The 21,963-nt window shown below is 39.4% G+C and overlaps 1 protein-coding gene across 2 annotated transcripts in view; it reads right to left on the bottom strand.

The window, feature by feature from the left end:
- The window catches only part of DROSHA (drosha ribonuclease III), a 138,067-nt gene that overhangs the window by 31,099 nt on the left and 85,005 nt on the right, over positions 1-21,963 (bottom strand). For both annotated transcript variants that reach the window (XM_060191190.1, XM_060191191.1), the window contains exons 23-27: positions 17,194-17,253; positions 14,608-14,707; positions 10,659-10,761; positions 6,554-6,624; positions 29-73 (exon numbers count right to left, since the gene is read on the bottom strand). In XM_060191190.1, the coding sequence (XP_060047173.1) occupies positions 29-73; positions 6,554-6,624; positions 10,659-10,761; positions 14,608-14,707; positions 17,194-17,253 (379 nt within the window). The remainder of the gene's footprint in view (positions 1-28; positions 74-6,553; positions 6,625-10,658; positions 10,762-14,607; positions 14,708-17,193; positions 17,254-21,963) is intronic.

Here is a 21,963-nt window from a genome sequence, read left to right on the forward strand (position 1 = left end):
TCACTACAGACAGGAAGGTCACACTTACTTGGAGTGGGTGGAGAGGATAATTGAGCCAGACTTCGCGCAGGTCCTGGAAAATGGAGTGATGCCTTTAATGCTCGAGGGAACCATTTAACACACTCCAGAGTACTAAATAAAATGCCATTATTTGAAATACTGAACTATTTCAGATGCTGACTCCACTTACTGCAAATCCAATAGTGCTGGCAAACTAATTTTTTTAAGTGTATTCACCACTCACACTGCCTGTAGTGGCTCTAATTAGCCTATTAAGCTGGAGGAGGGAGAGTGCCACCTCCACCCCCACAAGTCAAAGACACCTTGTAAAACGAAGTTACACATTTGCTTAACCTAATACACTACATCTAGCTGGCACTGTAATCATATTTTTTAGTTTACCATTCCCCGGAAATGTGCATCAGCTGTGCCTTTTGTAATTAAAACTCATCTCAAATGGCCTTTATCCCAGGCACTAAATCATTAGCATCTAAGCTATTTTAAGCGCGGAAACATTCTCTAGTTCCTAAACTTTTAGTTCTGTAAAGCCACCACTTTACTGTGGCCCATTATAAAATGTTTACTTGGGATCCAGGTGGTGGTACACCTGGTTGAACGCACGTTATGTCTAAGGATATGGGATATGCCCCAGACCCCACCTGCAGGGGGAAAGCTTTGTGAATGGTGAAGCAGTGTTGAAGGTTTCTGTCTCTCTTCCTACTCCCCCCACTTCCCTCTCAATTTCTGGCTGTCTCTATCCAATAAATAAATAAAGATAATAAAAAATTAAAAATAAAATAAAATGCTTACTTGAAATAAGGGGATGAAAAGATTTTTTTCTGAAAATGTTCCAATACATTATTTTTCCCACCAAGTTAAGTATACAAGCTGTTACAATCAGAACACAGGATGAAAGTGCTTTTCCTTCAGCTTTAAACTCTTGGGAGCCCCTCATTAAATCTATCTCCTAACCTTGAAGCTAAGAAATCTATTACAAAAGAACTTTAAAAAAATTTTTTTATGTGCTTCTTTTAATGAGATAGAAATCTAAATAGATAAGAACACTGCTCAGCACTCGTTTATGGTGGTGCTAGGGTTTGAACCTCAGAGCCTCAGGCATGGAAGTCCTTTGCATAACCAATATGCTTTCTCCCCAGTCCCCAAAGAACTTTTAAAAGAGGAAAAAAATTTACATAAATGGGGGAAAAGTATAGGAAAATGTAGTATTATTTGTGACATACATGATGATAAAGTGAAATAATACACTTGGTAATTTTATAAAACTTACATCTTAATAAAATACACTCAGTGCTGAGGTTGTTTTTTTTTTTTTTGGGGGGGGGTGTCAATAGTTTTTTAATGCTTAAATATTATCTGCTCTTTTAAGGCATTTTGAAGAGCTCCTCTCCGCCAATTCAGTAACCTTCCTCCTAAATTCTCTGCAGCAGGGTGACACTCAGCATATGCTTTCGTCTTGAAATTTGTTCATGTTCTTTCAGTGTTACTTTTCCATTTGTTTCTACACCGGAAATGGACATTTAGCACATTTCAAGCCCTCCCTGACCCATTCATTACCAGCTCCTCTGGAAAAATCCCATCACTGGAATTGCTTTAACTCAGTGTCAAAGTTATAAGTGATTTACTAGCTCTCCTCTGCTATAACTTTGCTCTCTCATTCACTCTAAGTGCCTTAGTGGGCATCTTCTACCTCACACCAAAATGACCACATAATATCATCCTATCTTTCATCTTACTTTTTTTATTTTTAGGAGAGAGATCAGAGCACTGCTAGGCTCTGGTATATACGATGCTTCAGATCAAACTTGAGACTTCATGCAAGCAAATCCCATGCTCTATCCACTGAACTATATCCCTTACCTCACTTTTCATCTTAAACTGGGGTGGGTGGGGGTGGGGAGGGGAAGAGTTGTAGGAGAGTACAGGCTCAGCAGTCAGGCTACCTGAATTTAATTCTGATCCCATGATGGTGAGCTAGCTTCTCAAGAGCCTTTCTCCATGTAATTTCCTCACGTATAAGACAAAGATAAGGCCAATACCTACACAAAAGCCTTCTCTGATGTCTCAGTGAAGAATGCATTCAAAGCAGTAAACCAGAAGTGGTACATAACACACTAGGATTAATAGAGATGAAACCAACAGTGACCATAAACAGCTTTCTTCCCTAATCTGCAGATCTGGAAATTTTTCTTTTCTTTTTTTTTTTTGCCTCCAGGGCGCTGGGACATGGTGCCTGCACTATGAACCCACTGTTCCTGGAGGCTATTTTTTCCCTTTTGTTGCCCTTGTTGTTTATCGTTGTTGTTATTGCTGGATAGGACAGAGAGAAATCGAAAGAGGAGGGGAAGACAGAGGGGGAGAGAAAGATAGACACCTGCAGACCTTCTTTACTGCTGTGAAGTGACCCCGCTGCAGGTGGGGAGCCGGGGGCTCGAACAGGAATCCTCACACTGTGCGAATCCTTGCAATATTCGTGCCATGTGTGCTTAACCCGCTGCACCACTGCCCAGCCCTCCAGAGCTGAAAATTTTCATGGAGTTCTTAATTTATCTTTCTCCAGTGTTTTTCACTCAAAACAAAAGCAAACAAACAAAAACACAGTGATTTCTCCTTTGATGTCTACTACAACCCATCTTGGTAAGTGAGCTTAATGCCTTACAACTAGACTTTTTCACCTGTGTCTATGTCCTTTAACCTTACAAACTGAGAGAAGTCTGCTGCATCCTGCTGCATATCCTAGAAGAGAACTAGCCTGGAATCCCAGTTCTACCACTTACTAGCTCAAGGACTTCTTTGGCATAGTTTTTACTTTCAGTTTGCTCTTCTGGAGAATATTCATTGATTGCTGGGACAACTGTTCATGTCTATTACATATAAGCTTCCTATTCTTGTTCATACTATTCTTCTTCATACAGATGTTGACTGAGGGAGAATAAAGATAAGTTTAATGTGATAAATAAGTTATATATATGAAAAAAGACTCAAAGTCACTGGCTATCAGAGAAATGCATATAAAGACTACAATGAGGTACCACTTCACCTCTGTGAAAATGTCATACAACAGAAAGGAGAGGCTGTGGGGGCAAAGGAACCCTCTTATACTGCTAGTGGGAATGTTAACTGGTCCAGCTTCTGTGGAGAGCAGTCTGGAAAAATCTTAGAAGACTAGAAGTGGGCCTATCCTATGACCCAACAATTCTTCTCCTGGGGATATAGCTTAAGAAATCAAACACACCCATCCAAAAAGATCTGTGTATACCTAAGTTCATAGCAGCACAGTTTGTTATAGCCCAAACCTGGAAGCACCTAGGTTGTTCAACAATAGATGAGTGGCTAAGAAAATTATTATGTAATATACACAATGGAATACTACTGAGATGTTAAGAATGATGCCACCTTATTCACCTCATGTTGGATGGAAGTTGAAGGAACAATATAAAGTGAGACAAGCCAAAAGGAAAAGAATGAATACCAGATGATCTCACTCACAAAAGGAACTAAAGCAAGAATAAGGGGAAACACAAAGTAAAACTTGGACTGAGCTTGGTGTGTTTCTTTGAAGTCCTGCTGCATGATGGTGGAGAAGGTCCTAAATTTGGAGTGAGAGTGTTTTGTAGACACCTATCATGGTGAGAAGAGAAGTTTTACCCATGTGTCAACAGCTGTACTATAAACCATTAACCTCCCCCCAATAAAATGAAATAACTAAGTCCTATAATGGCAATATATACCAAATACTAGAACTTAGTGTGAGATTAAACAGTATCAGATCAGGCTTCTAAGAAGAGATCCTGAAGAAGAATGAGAAATTCAATAAGTCAGCAGAAGGAGGTGAAACAAGGGCATCATAAATGCACAAATAGTGTCTCAAAATACACAGGTGCAATAAAGATGGGTTCCTACCTGGCAGAGGACACAGGATTTTAGGGCAATGACAACACTGTGTATGATAGTATCATGACACTTACACATCATCATGCACCTTCCAAAGTCACAGAAAGCACGACAATAAGAGGGGAACACTAAGAGAAATGGTGAAGTAAGGCTTTTATGATTTGTCAACGTAGCGTCATCAATTTGTAAGAGTGTACCATTTATCTGGTGAGGGGCGCTGACAAAATGGGGGTAGTTATCCAAGTGTGGGGGTAGAGAATGAATGGGAAATTTTAGTCCCTCTTCTCAATTTTGCTGTAAGCCCAAAACACTGCTTTAAAATTTTTTAACTTTAAGTACAGTAATTTCTAAAATGGCACCAAAAAGGGACAAAAAAGAAAGAAGACTTAAAACATAGGTGGAAGACAGATTATGAAGACTACTAAATGTTAGGTTGTGTGGTACAAACTTTGACAGGCAGGAAAGAAATTAAAGATTTTTTAAAAAATATTTATTCCCTTTTGTTGCCATTGTTGCTTTTTTATTCTTGTAGTTATTGCTGTTGTTGTTACTGCTGTCACTGTTGTTGGATAGGACAGAGAGAAATGGAGAGAGAAGGGGAAGATGGGGGGGGGTGAGAAAGACTGGCACCTACAGACCTGCTTCACCACCTGTGAAGTGACGCCCCTGCAGGTGGGGAGCCGGGGGCTCAAACCAGGATCCTTACTCTGGTCCTTATGTTTGGGCCACCTGCACTTAACCTGCTACACTACCGGCCAACTCCCGAAATTAAAGATTTTAAGTCAGAATGACCACAGTTAAGTCTGTGCATTAAAAAAAAGAAACACAGAGGCCAGGTAGTGGCACATCAAGCTGAGTGCACATGATAGTATGTGCAAGGAACTGGGTTCAAGGCTCGAAAAATCAGATTTACTGATATATAGTCCCTGACTACTGGGCTGGTTAGACTGTCACAATACTATTTCTCAAAAAAAGGTCCGTGGTTCACCAATGTCTCTCACACTCCACAACACAACTAGTAGGTGCAAACCAAAATGGAGACATCATAAGAGTGAGAGTGTGCCCCAGTGTGTGCACTTGGAAGTGTTGAAGTAGAAAGACCACATATAACTAAGTCTTCTTTGGTGTCTGGAAAGACACACTAAAAGGAATTTCGGATCTCAGCTGTGCCATTTATAAGATAATGTTCAGACTCTGCTTTTTCTGCTTTAGTAATTTACCTGCTTCATCCTTTTAGCAAACATTTATTAAGTCCTAGCACGTGCCCGCTCTGCACTCAGTACTGAGAACGTAAGATAAGCTTGCCAAACAGACAAGAAGGAGAGAAGCAGTTTAAAAGAAAGCAAGAATCTAAACAAAACCAGATGCAATTAAGAGCACAAGGTGTGATCCTATGTATCACTGAGGAAAATCAAAACTTGGAGTGGGTGAGAGACATGGGTAAGAGAGAGGGACTGAAGGGACAGGAGGAGAAAGGAGATGAGATTTGGGGGAATGGGAGAGGGAAAGGGGAAGAAGCAGAGAGGTCAGAGCAGGAGGAGGAAACAAAGAGGCTGCTGAACCTGCAGATGAAAACTAAAAGCTGGAAAAAAGACATTTTTAGATTTGAGAAAAAGTCTTAAAGTGCATGCCAACTGCTGATGATATAAATCAAGATCTACGCCTGTTTATCCATGTAGGACAAAACAGGGGACGTGAAACATCTGCAGGTAATTTTTCCAGCAGAACAAAATTCAAACAAATCAAATCATCATTTATCTCTATGAAGACAGACAAAAGCAATCAAAGCTTCAGATATGAACAGTATACACCTCATATTTTTTCAAAACCATTAATTCCTTCTTTTCTCTTTCTCTCTCAACTATCCTAAGTAATACAGTAATAACATCTGACAACCACTTAAGCTGAAGGTTTCGCAAAGGCTTAAAACAGTAGCTTCCTATGTTCTTGATTGCTCCATGAGGGCTATTTCATTCAGTTATAATGACATTTCAATTTGGAATACAGAGCTGCCTCTCCCTTTAAATGTTAAATTGACTTGTTTTGGTACAAAAAGCATCCAGTATGCTCTATTACACGCAGGATTAAAAAGGTAGCTCTAGCAGTATTAATAGCCTAATACTTCAGTAACAACAGAAGCTATTTTAGATTCTATCATTTTTTCTTTAACTATAATTTGCTTTTAAAAAAGAGGACTTCCATACTCTTTATTCATAGCCTTATCAGAAACACCCTATGAATTGACATTGTAAAATAAATATACATTTATCTAGCCTACATAATTTACTTAAAGACAAATTATAAAGGAAAAAGCCAGAACGCTATAGCTTCAAGTAAGCCTGCATGGGGTAGGTATTCAGTAATTATAAAACAGAAAATCATAATTAACTTCAAAATAAAGCAAAGCCCTCTACTATATTTGTGTTCCTATTTAATTTTAAAATGACCACAAGGAAACACAGGAGTTTAGCAAAGAGAAACTTCTTGTGTAGCTGTCCACAGAACTACCAATCTAACAGAGCTAAGTAAGTTATTTTTGGTGTAACATTAAATCTCCCATAACATACAATGACTAATTGATACACAATCTGCTTTAATGATACGTAATGTGAAAAAAAATCAAATGATTCAAGATAAATACCGGATCATTAAAGAGTAAACGTCCAAACAACTGTTTGGCTTCCTCCAGGCTTCCCTCCAAGTAAACAGCTCCTAGATAAAGAGAGTGGAATGACAAAAGAAAGGGTGCGTTAATATTCAGAGAAAATTACATATTTCTATAAAAAGCAAAAAGGCATGCCAAAACCCACTCACAGGGAAAAAATTGACAAGACCAGAAGCAATTGTTTTAAAGGTAGCATTTTCCCTCTTTTAACTATGTTTTTTGTGTTACAAATGAGACTGAAATATAAAACCCAATTCCCTCAAATCTAAATCCAATATATTATAAGTGAAAGAGGCCAAATATGAACTATCATGAAGGAAACATACATAAACCTTACCAAGGCAAGTGTACACAAATACTTAACTTTACATGTTCCTAAAGACTTGAAAATATATGCTGTGGGCCAGATGGTGGCTCACCTGATTAAGTGCACACGTTACTATATGCCAGGACTTGGGTTCAAGCCCCCACACCCTACCTATGGGGGAAAGCTTCATGAATGATAAAGCAAATACTACAGCTCTCTCCCTCTCTCCCTTCCTATTTCTCCTTCCCCTCTCAATTTCTCTCTCTAAACTGTCAAATAAAGAAAAAAAAAAAAAAAAGGAAAAAATGGCCACCAGGAATGGTAGTTTCATCCCTGCAGAGATTGAACTCCAGCAATAACCTCATGGCTAAACAGGGAGAAAGAAATGTATTATTTTTTTTCTACATGTAGCTTATCCATCATGTCCCACACATATAAAATCTGATAATAAAATCTGAGCTTAAAAATGATGAAAATAGAGGTAATTATGTTAAGTGAAATGAGAAATGAAAGACAACTAACAGATAGTTTCACTCATAAGTGGAATAAAGAAAACAAAAGCAACTGAACTTACAAAAAATAAATAACAACCAAACTCACTGTTAGACTCTGAAAGCCAGGATGGGTAGGTGGGTGGGTTGTACCATATTCTATTTGGTGTGATAACTCAGGAATTTTGGTGGTGGGTATGGTTAAATCTTACACACACACACACACACACACACACACACACACACACACACACACACACGAATTTTGGTGGTGGGTATGGTTAAATCTTACACACACACACGAAAATCTACTTTTAAAACACATAATATTGTAAGCCTATCTTAAATCAATTACAATTTTTTTTTTAAAAAATCTGAGTCTAGATCAAAGCTTGTACAAATGAAAAACTAGACAATTTTTACCATTAACTTCAAATAGCTGTTTTAAAACATCTGAAATAATTAAACATTGCATAACCTTAACTGGGTATCAAATAACTATGGAGCAGGGCAGTCTTATGTTCTTGAAGCCATATTTTTACCTCTATCTTCAGAAAGGCCATTCTCTGAGAAAAATACTTATTCATTGTTACGATACTTATTCATCAGAAGTTTTGCTGCATAAATATATTTATTATATGTCAAAAACTGTAATGATGTTGATGACAAAATACTGGTAGCAAAAGCAGTAGTGGTTTGGGGATCATTATGTATAAAGCAATGAACCTTCTTAGGTTCACCTTCCTGGCTGACTCAGTTAACAATGTCTTAAAAAGGATTCACAGAAGAGGATGGAGATATAGCATAACGGTTACACAAAACACTTTCATGCCTGAGGAACCAAACATCCCAGGTTCAATCCCCAGGAAACCAGAGCTCAGCAATGCTCTAGTATGTATGTATATATGCATGCATGTATCTACCTACCTACCTACCTCTCTAGATCGCTCATTGAAATAAACAAAATATTTTTTAAAAAGATTTATAGGAAAAAGATGTGTACACATATGTTCTTGGCAGCACAATTTGTAATAGCCAAAGCCTGGAAGCAACCCAGGTGTCCAACAACAGATGAGTGGCTGAGGAAGTTGTGGTATACATATATACAATGGAATATTACTCAGCTATAAGAAATGGTGACTTTACCGTTTTTAGCCGATCTTGGATGGACCTTGAAAAATTCATGTTAAGTGGAATAAGTCAGAAACAGAAGAAGGATGAATATGGGATGATCTCACTCTCAGGCAGAAGTTGAAAAACAAGATCAGAAAAGAAAACACAAGTAGAACCTGAACTGGAATTGGCATATTGCACCAAAGTAAAAGACTCTGGGTTAGGTGGGTGGGGAGAATACAGATCCAGGATGGATGACAGAGGACCTAGTAGGGGTTGTATTGTTATATGGAAAACTGGGAAATGTTATGCATGTACAAACTATTATATTTACTGTCAAATGTAAAATACTAATTCCCCAATAAGGAAATTAAAAAAAAGATTTATAGGACTTAGGTTAACTTTAGTAAGTGATTTAAAAGATAGTTTAAGAAAGGCATCATCACTCTGGATCACATATTACATAGACAGGGAAACTGAGAGTCAATGAGATTCAATAACCTGGCAAGAACACAGAGCTGATAAAATGATTGGAGTGAATTCTATCACATCTACCTGGCTCTGGAGCTAACTGCAATGCTGTCAAAAGTATTATGTGAATGGAGCACAATAATTCCATGTGACAAATCCTCTGAAAATAGACATATTTGTGCAAGACAGACATAGCTGTGAAAAGACTGTGGTTAACTATTAAACATTCCCATGCTACCATCATCAGCATAAAGCTATAATGGGAAACTTTTATATTTGTTTTCAAAGGAAGGGGGCAAAAATGATAAAGTACAAAGGCCTTTGAAAGATAAAATGTACTCAATCATTCATCTAAAAAAATCAAGGAACTGTCAATCTCTGTAACATTTCATTGTAAAGGATCCTTGCAAGCGGCTAATTAACTCCTCATAACTTTCTGCACCTATAGCTAACTGTATTCTGGTTTCAGTCGAAAAGAATCAAGGAAGTGAAGTGTTAGCGTCAGTCTTGCCTCAAGTGAATAAATAATAGTGATACAATCTTCTATTAAAAATATTTGCAGCTCTCTCTCTCTCTCTCTCCCTAGTTCCCCTTTCCCTCTCAATTTCTGTCTAAACTGTCAAAAGAAAAAAAAAAAAAACAGGAAAAATGGCCACCAAGAATAGTGGATTCATCCCTGTAGGGACTGAACTCCAGCAATAACCTGCTGGCAAGAGAGGGAGAAAAAAAATGTCATCGTTTCTGTTATCAAGATGTTTAAATCAGAAAGTCTTAGCAACAAGCCCTTTGGAATGTAACTAAAATATGCCTACTAGCTATCTACAGAACGGAGGAACCCCCACCAACTCCTCATCTGCACTACTCCAGCCTTTAGGTTCATGATTAGTCAACAACTTGTTTGGCTTTATATGTTAACTCTCTTTTCAGCCACCAGGTCCCAGATGCTAGCATGATACCAACCAGACTTCCCTGGACAGACAACCCCACCAATGTGTCCTGGAGCTCCGATTCCCCAGAACCCTTCCCCACTAGCGAAAGAGAGAGGCAGGCAGGGAGTATGGATCAACCTGTTAACGGCCATGTTCAGCAGGGAAGCAATTACAGAAGCCAGACCTTCCACCTTCTGCATCCCACAGTGACCTAGGGTTCATACTCCCAGAGGGATAAAGAATAGGAAAGCTATCAAGGGAGGGGGTGGGATACGGAGTTCTGGTGGTAGGAATTGTGTGGAGTTGTACCCCTTATCCTATGGTTTTGTGTTTCCTTTTTATAGATAAATAAATAAAAATAATAAAAATACTTAGAAAATTAAAAAAAAAGAAATAAAGAAAGTCTGTGAAGAGTTTGAAATGTGATCCAAAAGTATCCTTTATACTTAAAGGAACATCCCCCCCCTCCACCCACAACCTAGCATCAGACCCCAGATCAAATCTGAAAAGTAATCCACCTCTGCATTGATTCACTTCAGTATATAATAAGCATGCGCATGACATCAGACACCAAGAATTCAAGAAAAGAAAGCACTGCAGCAGCTCCGGAAAAATAAGAAGAATTGCTACTAAGGAGATGGGTATGACACCAGAGACATCACATGCTTTGGGAACAAGTAATTCTGTCCCACGTCTACTGTCATTTTTAAATGTTCTCCAGAAATTTTAGACACTGAAAAAAAAAAATAGAGAGAAAGAAGAGAAATTACCTATTAATGCTTCAAAACAATTAGCCATTGCATGCCTCAGGTCTGATTCCCTACAAAGGTCAGGTCCGTGAGCATAAAGCATGAATCGATCCAGTTCCAGTTTCTACAAAATCCAAAATGACAAAGAGAAAGTGTTTGGCAAAATGGCAACTATAATAATACAACATCTCCTAGGGGAAAGGGATTACAGTCATGAATTAACTGGTCTTATGGCAGTATATTAAGAATGTTTAGTCTACCATTCATGATGAACCTTTCCATATGATTCAGCTGACATTTTTTAACCTGGCCTTTTCCTCAAGCAGACTTTGTGAAACTCTTAAGATTCAAGCTGGTTCAGACCTGACCAGATCTGAGGTGCCCAGTTCCCAAGTTCAGACTAACCACTGCCCCAAGCAAGAATAACGATTCTGTTGCATGAATTCTAGAGTTCCCCACAAATGTTTAGGGAAATACAAATCCAACCTCCTTGATTCCAGAGTTACATGGAACTACTAACATCTGTACCATACAGGTTTTTTAATGTCGTAGAACAAATGTGGACCTGCAGAAGACATCAGTGTGCCTTATGTCTCTAAATCTTTTAATTTGGAAAGGATCTGGGGAGGGGGGTTTGTATCTCTGCCCTTATGTCCCCCTTTATTACTCTCACTCATCTTTCCCATGTCACAGTGAAGTCTTCTGAGCAATAAAGTTTGGATTTAGCTTAAGGGTTCTGGGAATATTGTTTGTAATGAATTGCTTCCTCTATTTGGCCTCAAGAAAAGCTTAGAGTCACACTTAAGCTCAGTTCTACAAATTACGTAGGACATGTGACTATAACTGTGTACTAAATTTAGCTATGGCTTCCTTTTGTTCTTACCGATTATTTTCCTTTTGCTTTGAGCTCAGTACCTACTTATTCCTTCTCCTATTGTGCCAAAATCTACAAATCAATTCAAGTCATTTCAGAACTAGACACATTATGAATTTTCTTATAAAGTGCCTGAAACTGAATAAATGAAAATCATAACTCTCTCCTAAAGGGAGAAAGATACAAACACTGTGTAAACATGAAACAAATCTGTTTTCATTACCATGTAATTTAATTCAATAAATACTCAGTACAATAACATGCTGTGCAATATGGAACAAGTCATAAGTCAGTGAACAGCCTTGGACAATGTGAGTCACATCAGTCCTCTGATAAAAGATACTCAGAGTATGTGTGTCTCAGCATCTATATGAAAAATACCCATATTCAATTATACCAGGAAAAGACAGATACCGAGAACAGAACAACATATATACCATCAGCAATTTGTACTGCTAAGAATTCTGGAGTATAAAAAATACATTCAAATGAGTCTTGCCGATCACAGATACAACAGCAGGAAAAATCACTTTTTAAAAAAACTGATCCCACATGCAAGAGTTTATGGTAAAATATGCAAATTTCATCTGTTTCAAAACTTCACTGGGAGCCTCATGGTGAGACTAGACTACAAAGTCAAGTTTTATACTGTAAACAATTACTCTGGAATACTATAAAATTTCCAGTTTCTCATAGTACCTGCCCTACAGCCTTAGTTATTCCTATGACCAGGACATTTCAAAAGGAGAATGGTATCTGCTGTGTAAGTACTAAAATGCTTTGTGTCTACAGAAGTGACCTAGAACCATCACTAGACTTTCAAAGCTATCTTCCATCAGGTCACCTCTCCCAAATGACTAAGCACCACTGGGTGAGACAGAAGCAGGCCAACACCATCAATGTCTCTTGCTAGAATAGATATGTGTTGTGTGCTGTGGGAAAGTGGAGGCCATGAACAGAAGATCACCCAAAAATCCCTCAAAATGGCTACCCTTGTGCTACCTCATAGCTTTGCTATAGAACCCAGTGTGTCAGATAATAGCTTCTGCTTTTCTGCTATGGCAAATTCCAACAACTTATAAATATCCTTCCTACCACTATTTCACTATATCTGAAACTGAAAAGAAAAAAATGGGGAGTGGGCCAATTATTTAAGAACATGTATTTTGTGGACATCTAGGTGAATAAGCAGGAAACACTTCGACAATTCAATCAAAGCTAAAGCAATATTATACCAAGTTGCAACTTCATTCTCTGTGAAGCTGCAAAAATTAAGTTAACATACTTTCGCCTGTAGTTTTTCACTAAGTGGATTAAGTCTTTACACTCCCAAATGCCACAAAGGATAGTTAAAAGTCTCTGTAGCTAAGAAGATGATGACATTACATGAAATAAAGCATGCACATTTAAAAAAATATTTATTTATTCATTCATTCCCTTTTGTTGCCCTTGTTTTCTTGTTTAGTTATTATTGTTGTTATTGGTGTCGTTGTTGGATAGGACAAAGAGAAATGGAGAGAGGAGGGGAAGACAGAGATGAGGAGAGAATGACAGACACCTGCAGACCTACTTCACTGCCTGTGAAGCGACTCCACTGCAGGTGGTGAGCCGGGGCCTTGAACCTGGATCCTTACGACGGTCCTTGCGCTTCACGCCCTGGCTCCCTACCTGCAGGGGAGTTGCTTCACAAATGGTGAAGCAGGTCTACAGGTGTCTATCTTTCTCTCCCCCTCTCTGTCTTCCCCTCCTCTCTGTCCAAAACGACAATATCAATAACAACAACAATAAAACAACAAGGGCAACAAGAGGGAATATTTTTTAAAAATCATGCTTCTTCCTACTTGCTGAATAAAACTACAGGTCCGAGGCCCAGAAATAGTTTACCTAGCAGAGCACACACTTTTACCATGTGTGGGGTCCTAAGTTCAAGGCTCAACACCACATGGGAGCACCTTGCCACGATGGGAAGCTTCACAGATGATGGAACTATCCTCTCCCTCTCCCTCTCTTTCTCTCTCCTCTCGGTATAAAAGGAAAAAAAAAAAAAAAAGGAAAATCAGTCCTCAAGTAGTATACCAGACCCAGGTGCTACAAAAACAAAACAAAATAAACCCATAAACTTATAAAGTAGAATGATTTCTAAGGAGAACAATGACAGCAGTAATAAATTCAATTCTTACAAATCTGGTCACATATTTTATGATGACTAAGAACCAGCACTATGTCAAGCACTGTGTAAACTGAATCATTAAAACTCAAATGATAATCTCTTTAATTTTCACAAACACCCTTTCAGTGTGCTAATACCATCTCCACTTCACAGATGAGAAAGCAGAGGCTTGAAGAGAACAACAATGTGTCCACGGCCCTTGATTTGTAAGGGGCGGGGGGAGGTCAATGCTGATGGTGAATCCATGTATCATGCTCTCTACCTGCTAGGATTTACTATAATAAGGCAAGGCACAGAGAGATAGGGACATCGAATGAATTAATGTAAGTAAATTGCCTGCCATGAATCTAAATAGGGAAGCATTTCTGTCGGTCAATCAGCTAAGTCAATGTAGCAAGGCAGCCGGCCTAAACCCTAAATCATAATTGCTGGATTTGTGATTTGGGAGGAATCTCAAAGTTCTGTAAGATACCCCCATGGACAGATATGGCCAAGAGTATTCTACTCAAAGCTATAATTCTGCTTGTTAAAATAAATTAAAGACAAATGTACTACAGAAATATGACACAAAGGGAAAATACAAAATATTTCAATTCTTTTGCACTGTTCTCATCTTCCTTTTCCCTGAATGTTTAACTCGGTTCATGTACATCTGTCAAATTCTTCCTCTTCTGTTACCAAGTTACCTCACCATGGAGTTCATTAGCTGCTGGTGAAACTCACAAAGGTAACAGAAGTAATAAGGTTGAATACTTAAAACCCAAACACATACACACACACACTCACAAAAACATTCTTGGTCTCACAAAAACATTAAACCTTCAATACACCCTAAAGAGCTACTTATTCAAGTGAAAAATTATGCATAGACCAAAGATGATAATGTCAGTTGCTGACAAAAAAAATGCTTCAGACATCTGATGTACCTTTGCTAGCATGGCAAGATGCTGGTTCTGAACAATGGCAGTCCGATAGGTTGCTAATCCCCCTTCTTCCAGACTAGGAAACAAATAGTACAAGTGGACACTGCAAGAAGACAAAGAAAATCACAGAAGTAAATAAGCATCACAACATTCTGTCTCTCACTCTGGCACAAAAATATGCCTGGCACAAATATCTACACAGTAGATTTCAGCTAAATTGAAGGGAGTTGATGAAAAGACTTTGAAAGATAAACAGTAAAAATAGCATATGGAGAGGTGCTATAACCCAAAGGACACTATTGACTCAAATTTTCTTCTTTTTTTTCTCTTTCTTTCTTTCTTTCTTTCTTTCTTTCTTTCTTTCTTTCTTTCTTTCTTTCTTTCTTTTTCTTCCCTAAGTTTAATAGTATAGAAACTGAGATGGGGAAGGACAAAGAGAGAGAGACAGACTTCAGCCATCACTGCTTCACCACTCATAAAGCTTCTCCACTGCAGGTGGGTACCAGGAGTTTGAGCCTAGGTCATTGAACATGATATCACATGCACTCAATTGGCTGCACTCTTATCAAGAATAACACAACAGACCCTTTTGTGGGCCCCCATAGGACCCTGCCCTCAACATGGATCAACAACAGTAGAGACTATTCCATTCTGCAAAGGGAGGCTGTACACATACTCTATGTTCCACCTGAGGAAGATGGGTCCTGAAATTGGAGCAGCTTGGGACATTCCTACTCATGACCACAGAATGTGAACTCAGACCTACAGGGATGCAGAGGTCACATAGGTTTCTAAGCTAATTATGGGCCCTAGATCACATCAAATCGATGGGGTTTACAGTCAACAATATTTATATGCCTTTCCATATTTGGGAGCTACTCTCTTCCCAGATCCAGCTTTCTGGTCCTTTTTCCAGCCATGACATCATCTCCCCAGACAATAACTAAGATCCATATCTGCATATCAGGCTCAGAAAAAAAATAAATAAATAAAAACTAGTATAGTCATGGGCCCTTTGGAATATTAACTAAAATAGGCCTACTAACTATCTACAAAACAGAGACCCCCAAATCTTCATCTGCAATATTCCAGCTTTTAAGTTCATGATTAGTCAACAATTTTTTTGGCTTTATATGTTAACTCTTCTTTCAGCCACCAGGTTCCAGATGCTAACATGATGCCAACCAGCCTTCCCTGGACAGATGACCCCACCAATGTGTCCTGGAGCCCTGCTTCCCCAGAGCTCTGCCTCACTAGGGAAAGAGAGAGATAGGCTGGGAGTATGAATGGACCAATCAACATCCATGTTCAGCAGGGAAGCAATTACAGAAGCCAGACCTTCCACCTTCTGCATCCCACAATGACCATGGGTCCATACTCCCAGAGGGTTAAAGAATAGGAAAGCTATAAAGGGGGGGGGAGGGGAGGGGATACAAAGTTCTGGTGGTGGGAACTATGTGGAATTGTACCCCTCTTATCCTACAGTTTTTGTCAGTGTTTCCTTTTTATAAATAAAAATAATAATAAAAGAAAAGTCCTTTTATTACTATAAAAGGCAGACAGCATCAGAGACCTAAATAATCAGCCATACTGCTTCAGACATGAACAGAAATAGACCTAACTTAGACTCAAAAACTGAGCTTAGAAACAAGTATGTTGGCTTGGACTGGGTTATGAGTGACCCCTGGAGAGAAGCCCATGAAACCCTGAGCAGGGCAATTGTGGAGACATGTTCTTTATAAGCACAGAAACAGAGCAGAGTGGCACATGTGACTGGTTGTGCCAACAGCCTAATGGGCTGATCAGCAAAGTGTGGGAATCTGGAAGGAGGCCAGCATGAGAAACCAGTTTAGACAACAGCAACTGCACTGTCCTAAATCTCACACTAGTTTTTAAGATCCACCAAGCTTGTTTAGTCCTATTGTACTCAATCAGAACAGGCATACATAGAGAACCCTTTGCCTTATTGAGTCCTTCTTGGGAAAAACAATGACCCAGAAAGAATAAACATAGCTTAAGAGAGTCTCAAGTAACATGTGTATTGTCTCCCTTAAAAAAGAAATTCTGAGTGTAGAAAACAAAACGCACTTTCCTATGCCTGTCTTCCAATAAAGGACTCTAAGAATACTGCTGCAGAGAAAACATATATACACATCCCCAACATCTAGTCATTAAAATTACTTGTAAGCTTTACTTCCCTTGAGATCAGAAAAAATGAGGAAAGGATCAGAGACAAATCCTAGAAAATGAAATGACATTTTAAAATATCATCCCCTTCTTTACAAATTGAATGTAAGCTCTGAAGTATCTAGACCAAGACAAGCTGATGTCTTGCGGTTGTAGCAACTTGAACATAAACTTGACAGGAGGGAGACATGAGCCTTTCATCTTGTAATCTTGCTCATTAGGGCATCAGTGAGTGCAAGTTATCAGGGCAAGAGCCATGGACTTGCAGCTTTTAAGCTCTATAGAAGAGACCACATACCAGGCATAGCAGTGCCTTATTCAGCTAATTACTGGGGAGGTAATGTGTTAAGTGCGTTACCTGTAAAATGTACAGATTGGGAAACATTAGAAAAGCCAACTTACCTGGTCAGAAATTCAACAACAGCATCGCCCAGGAACTCCAACCGTTCATTGTGATTAATCCTATGGGAGAATTAAAAAGATGGTTTAAAATAGAGAACCTTTATATTCCTTCCATTTCCTTTCACAGAAAAGAGAGCTATCTAGCCCCTTTAGAGATCAAAACACCCTGCCTTATTCCTCACAGTCAAGAGTTCTAAACACCGCCTCGGTGAGGGGTACTGGGCTGCTTAATAGGGGCATTTCATAGTACCGGATTCAGGCCTCCTGGGGGTGGAGGCTTCCTCTAAGGATCTGAAGCAGAAGAGATCACCTTAACAATTGAGTTTTTTCCACACTGCTTAAAGGTAGATAGGAGAAAGAAGAAAGCATTTTATAGAGACACACAAAGAGAGAGAACTGAACACTGAAAAATCAGTTTGGGTACAATGAAAAAAAGTTCAGCTTGCCACTACTCAAATGGCAAAGTTAAGCCAGCATCTAAAGTGATTCAGAACTGTTCTCACCTTTTCTGGCTCATTACTCAGGGCTGCCCTCTCTCATCTATGTGCTAGGTTCCTGATTCCAAACTGCCTGGGCCTCTCAGAAAAGACAGGGCCCTAAAGCCGTTGTTGCCTCTTCATTCAAATCAAGTCTTCCGCCACCCTGGAGTTTTCCATTCTCCCCCAGGATTGAGTCACACAGAAAACCTAATCATCCATCAAAATTCAATGAAATGTTAACTTCTTTTTGAATCCCTGCCTGATCCCCACCTCAGTGCACAAATGACACTGGATTTCTTTTATCTCTATTATATTTGGTGAAGGCACGCCTCACAGAGTCTACTTCTTATGTCAAGCATAGACTGAAATGACCAGCAGGCGACCCAATGAAAACCTCCTTCTACCCCTCAGAAAGCCCAATGTGGCCACCTGTTCTCAGAACTCAAGTATATCACGGTCTCTTTGGCTGAGCAGAGATGTGTCATAGCTTGATTTACAGTTTTAAAGGGCTGTCCAGGCTGTTGTACAAAGTATGTATAGCACAGAGTAGCTCTGCAGAGGTGACTACAGTGGGATTCCCAAAGAGGCAGGATAATGATCTGGGCTGCAGAGGTGATGGCTCAGGAGGGGAGAGGCAGTTAGCCTTGAGATACATTTTGGTGTTATAGCAGAAAAGACTAGTAAAGTCATGGGCCCCTTGGAATATACCTAAAATAGACTAAGAAGCTTTTCTAAAAATGAGACCACAAATCTTCATCTGCAATATTCCAGCCTTTAGGTTCATGATTAGTCAACAACATGTTCTGCTTTATATCTTAACTCTTTTTCAGCCACCAGGTTCCAGATGCTAGCATGATACCAATGGCCTTCCCTGGGCAGACGACCCTACCATGTGTCCTGGAGTCCCGCCTCCCCAGAGCTCTGCCCCACTAGAGAAAAAGAGAGATAGGCTAGGAGTATGGATGGACCTGCCAACACCACATTCAGTGGGGAAGCAATAACAGAAGCCAGACCTTCCACCTTCTGCACCCCATAATGACCTTGGGTCCATACTCCCAGAGGGATAAAGAATGGGAAAGCTATCAAAGGAAGGGATTGGATACAGAGTTCTGGTGGTGAGAACTGTACCCCTCTTATCCTATGGTCTTGTCAGTGTTTTCATTTTATAAATAAAAGTTAAAAAAAAAAAAAAAAAGACCTGTTGACAGCTGGAACCTGGAAGCTCAGTCAAAGAGAAGAACTAAGATTAATATCTAGATTTTGGCTGGGTGAAAATTTGGTGAAGGAAGAGTAGCATTTTAAACATGTTAACTTGAAATGTTTATGAAACAGCCAAAAACAGAGATCTACCCATGTGTTGGCTATATTAACCTGCAAGTTCTAGGCAAAGACAAAGCTAGTAATAAATCACTTTAGGAGTGGTTAGTATAAGGAGTGCTTTCAGGTGATGGAACTGGATGCCTCTACTCACTGAAGAGAATGCAGGTAGAGAATAAGGGTCTCTTGGGCTGGGAAAATAGCATAATGGTTATGCAAGAAGACGTTCATGCCTGAGGCTTATATGCCCAAGGTTCAATCCCCAGTACCACCACAAAGAGCTAAGCAGTACTTTGGTCAAAAACAAAACAAACAAAAAACACATGTTACAGGACCCAGGTTCAAGTCCCCAGTCCCCACCTGTAAGAGGGAAGCATCACAAGCAGTGAAGCAGTGTCTCTCTCCCTCTCTATCTCATACTCTCCTCTTGACTTCTCTCTCTACCCAGTAAATAAATAAATTAAAAAATATTTTTTTAAAAGCAAACAAAAATAAAGAGATTAAGCATCTCAGGACAGTGTCCAGGGGGCAGACATGGTTAAGGGTAAGCAGAAAGGCCAACAGCAAAAGAGAAAGGTGAACCAGAAAGATGGGAAGATAGGAGAGAGAGTCAGAGAGAGAGAAAGTGGTGGGGGTGGGGGGAGGCAATGTTTTCCTCCAGTCAAAGAGAAGAATGCATTTCAAGAAAGAAAGAAATTCAACTCAGGAAAGGGCACTGATCAGCCCTGAGGAAATGGATGGGCCCACTGAGGGGCAAGCTCCTTTGAAGTGGTGGAGACAAAGCTGATACTAACTAGAGCAAAAGGGAAGCAGAGTTTGTCTGAAGCTCTGAGAACCAGTGGGTTTGCCTCCGAGAGATCAGTTAAAGGGGAATGTACTATAGGCGAGAAGGCGGCAGCATCACAGAAGCCAGCCAGAAAGAGTGGCTGGCAAACGTGACAAGGAAAGAAGGGTGTACTGAACCTCAAAGACCTGAGCAGAGAAGGTACTGGACAGGCCTAGGTCGAGCAGAAGCTTACCTCTCTCTCCCTCGCCGGGCCTTCCTGGAATATCTCAGATGTCCACAAAACATCCACTCACACACTATCAAGTCTGAAGGTGTCTGGTTTTTCTAGGCCAGTCTCTATCTGCTGCCATCATTTTCACTAGTCTCCCAATTTATTCACTTTCAACAGCAATTTAGACCTCAGAGTTGACCACCCTCTGGATTGTAGCAGGCATACATCTCCTCACGTTTCCACACTATCATTCTCCCAAATCCTGCTTTATTTATTTATTTAGTTTATTGCCACCAGGGTTGTCGTTGGGGCTTAGTGTTTTCATGACAAATCCACAACTCAAATCCACAACTCCCAGGGATCTTTTTCTTTCTTCCTTTTTTTCTTTCATTTCATAGGACATAGAGAAATTGAGAAGGATGGGGTAGGAGGGGAGAAAGAGAAGAGAGAAAGACACCTGAAGCACTTACTTTATTGCTCCTAAGTCCTCATCCTCCCCATCTTCTAGCAGGTGGGGAATGGAGGTTGAACTAGGGTCCTTTAGCATGTGTGAGCTCAACTAGGAAGGAGCACCACTGCCTGGTCCCAATCCTGCTCATTCTTAAGGGAAACTGGAAAGTCTGTCCTAACTACCTGAACTTTCAGGGCTGTGGTCACCTCCAATGATTTACACATTGGCCACTCAGTTTATGCCAACACTGAATAGTCCTTTCATTGGCCTATGTTCCATGCATGCCAAGGTAGACTCCAGATTTAAAGTCTCCCTGTAGTTTCACAGACCGTAGAATATAAAAAGTATTTGTCAACTGAACAACCCTTTGCTACTAATCATTTACTTGATAATTTGAGATCAACTTTACATTACTTCACATATCTACTAAGTTTATTCTCCTACCCTTCCATTCCTGCACATTTGAAAAATTCTAAAAGAAAATTTAATAGGAGAAAATCAGAAAGATTTGCACAATAAGGTAGAAACTCTGAAACTGAAATTGAAGCCCTTGCTTCGATTTATGATTTTTTTATGTGAAAAAAGGCATTCTGGCAAGCAATTAATAACCAGTAATAGGAAATGAAAAATAAAGAGAAAACAATTAATAGTTAGGCTCAAGAATTCATAACCTACTATTTTACTTTAAAAAAACAAACATTAGGCTCTATAACATAATTTTTTAGAATCTAGACTAGATTTAAAAAGACATTTATTTTTTTCTGTTACTACTCCACTAGCCATAATTAACTAAAAAGTTCCACTGCAGAATACATGATATATATATATATATACATACACACACACACACACACACACACACACACACACACACACACACACATATATATAGTTATTTAGTACTGTGCTTTGCTTCCTGTCAGATATCACCAGAGTTCCAAAGGTGTCATTAGTCTTAATGAAAATGTTGAGAAACAGAGGTGTATTCATGGTAAGGTGACATTAACTCCTAAATCCCCTTGTTGCTTTAATTAATAAAAACTAATGTCCGAGGGTGGGTGTATGGAATGACCTGTCAATGCCCAAATTCAGCGGGGAAGCAATTACAGAAGCCAGACCTTCTACCTTCTGCATCCCACAATGACCTTGGGTCCATACTCCCAGAGGGCTAAAGAATAGGAAAGCTATCAGGGGAGGGGATGGGATACAGAGTTCTGGTAGTGGGAATTATGTAAAATTGTACCCCTCTCACCCTATGGTTTAGTCAGTGTTTCCTTTTTATACATAAAAAATTAAAACCAAAAAACAAACCATCATCCAACTGTCCTGAGATGACAAGAACTAAGAAATGGCAGGAAAAAAAATATTATCACCCTATTTTTTTTTTCACAAACAAGTACAATAAAAAATGCAGCTCTGTGGCAAAGATCATTTTCTTCCCTCCAGTCCAAAGTACTGCAGGAAAATTGACTTCACATTTGCAGTAAGAAGCCCTGATGAGAGCTGGATCGGAAAAGTCATATTT

Source organism: Erinaceus europaeus, chromosome 5 (genome assembly GCF_950295315.1).
Source record: "Erinaceus europaeus chromosome 5, mEriEur2.1, whole genome shotgun sequence".
NCBI classification, from domain to species: Eukaryota; Metazoa; Chordata; class Mammalia; order Eulipotyphla; family Erinaceidae; genus Erinaceus; species Erinaceus europaeus.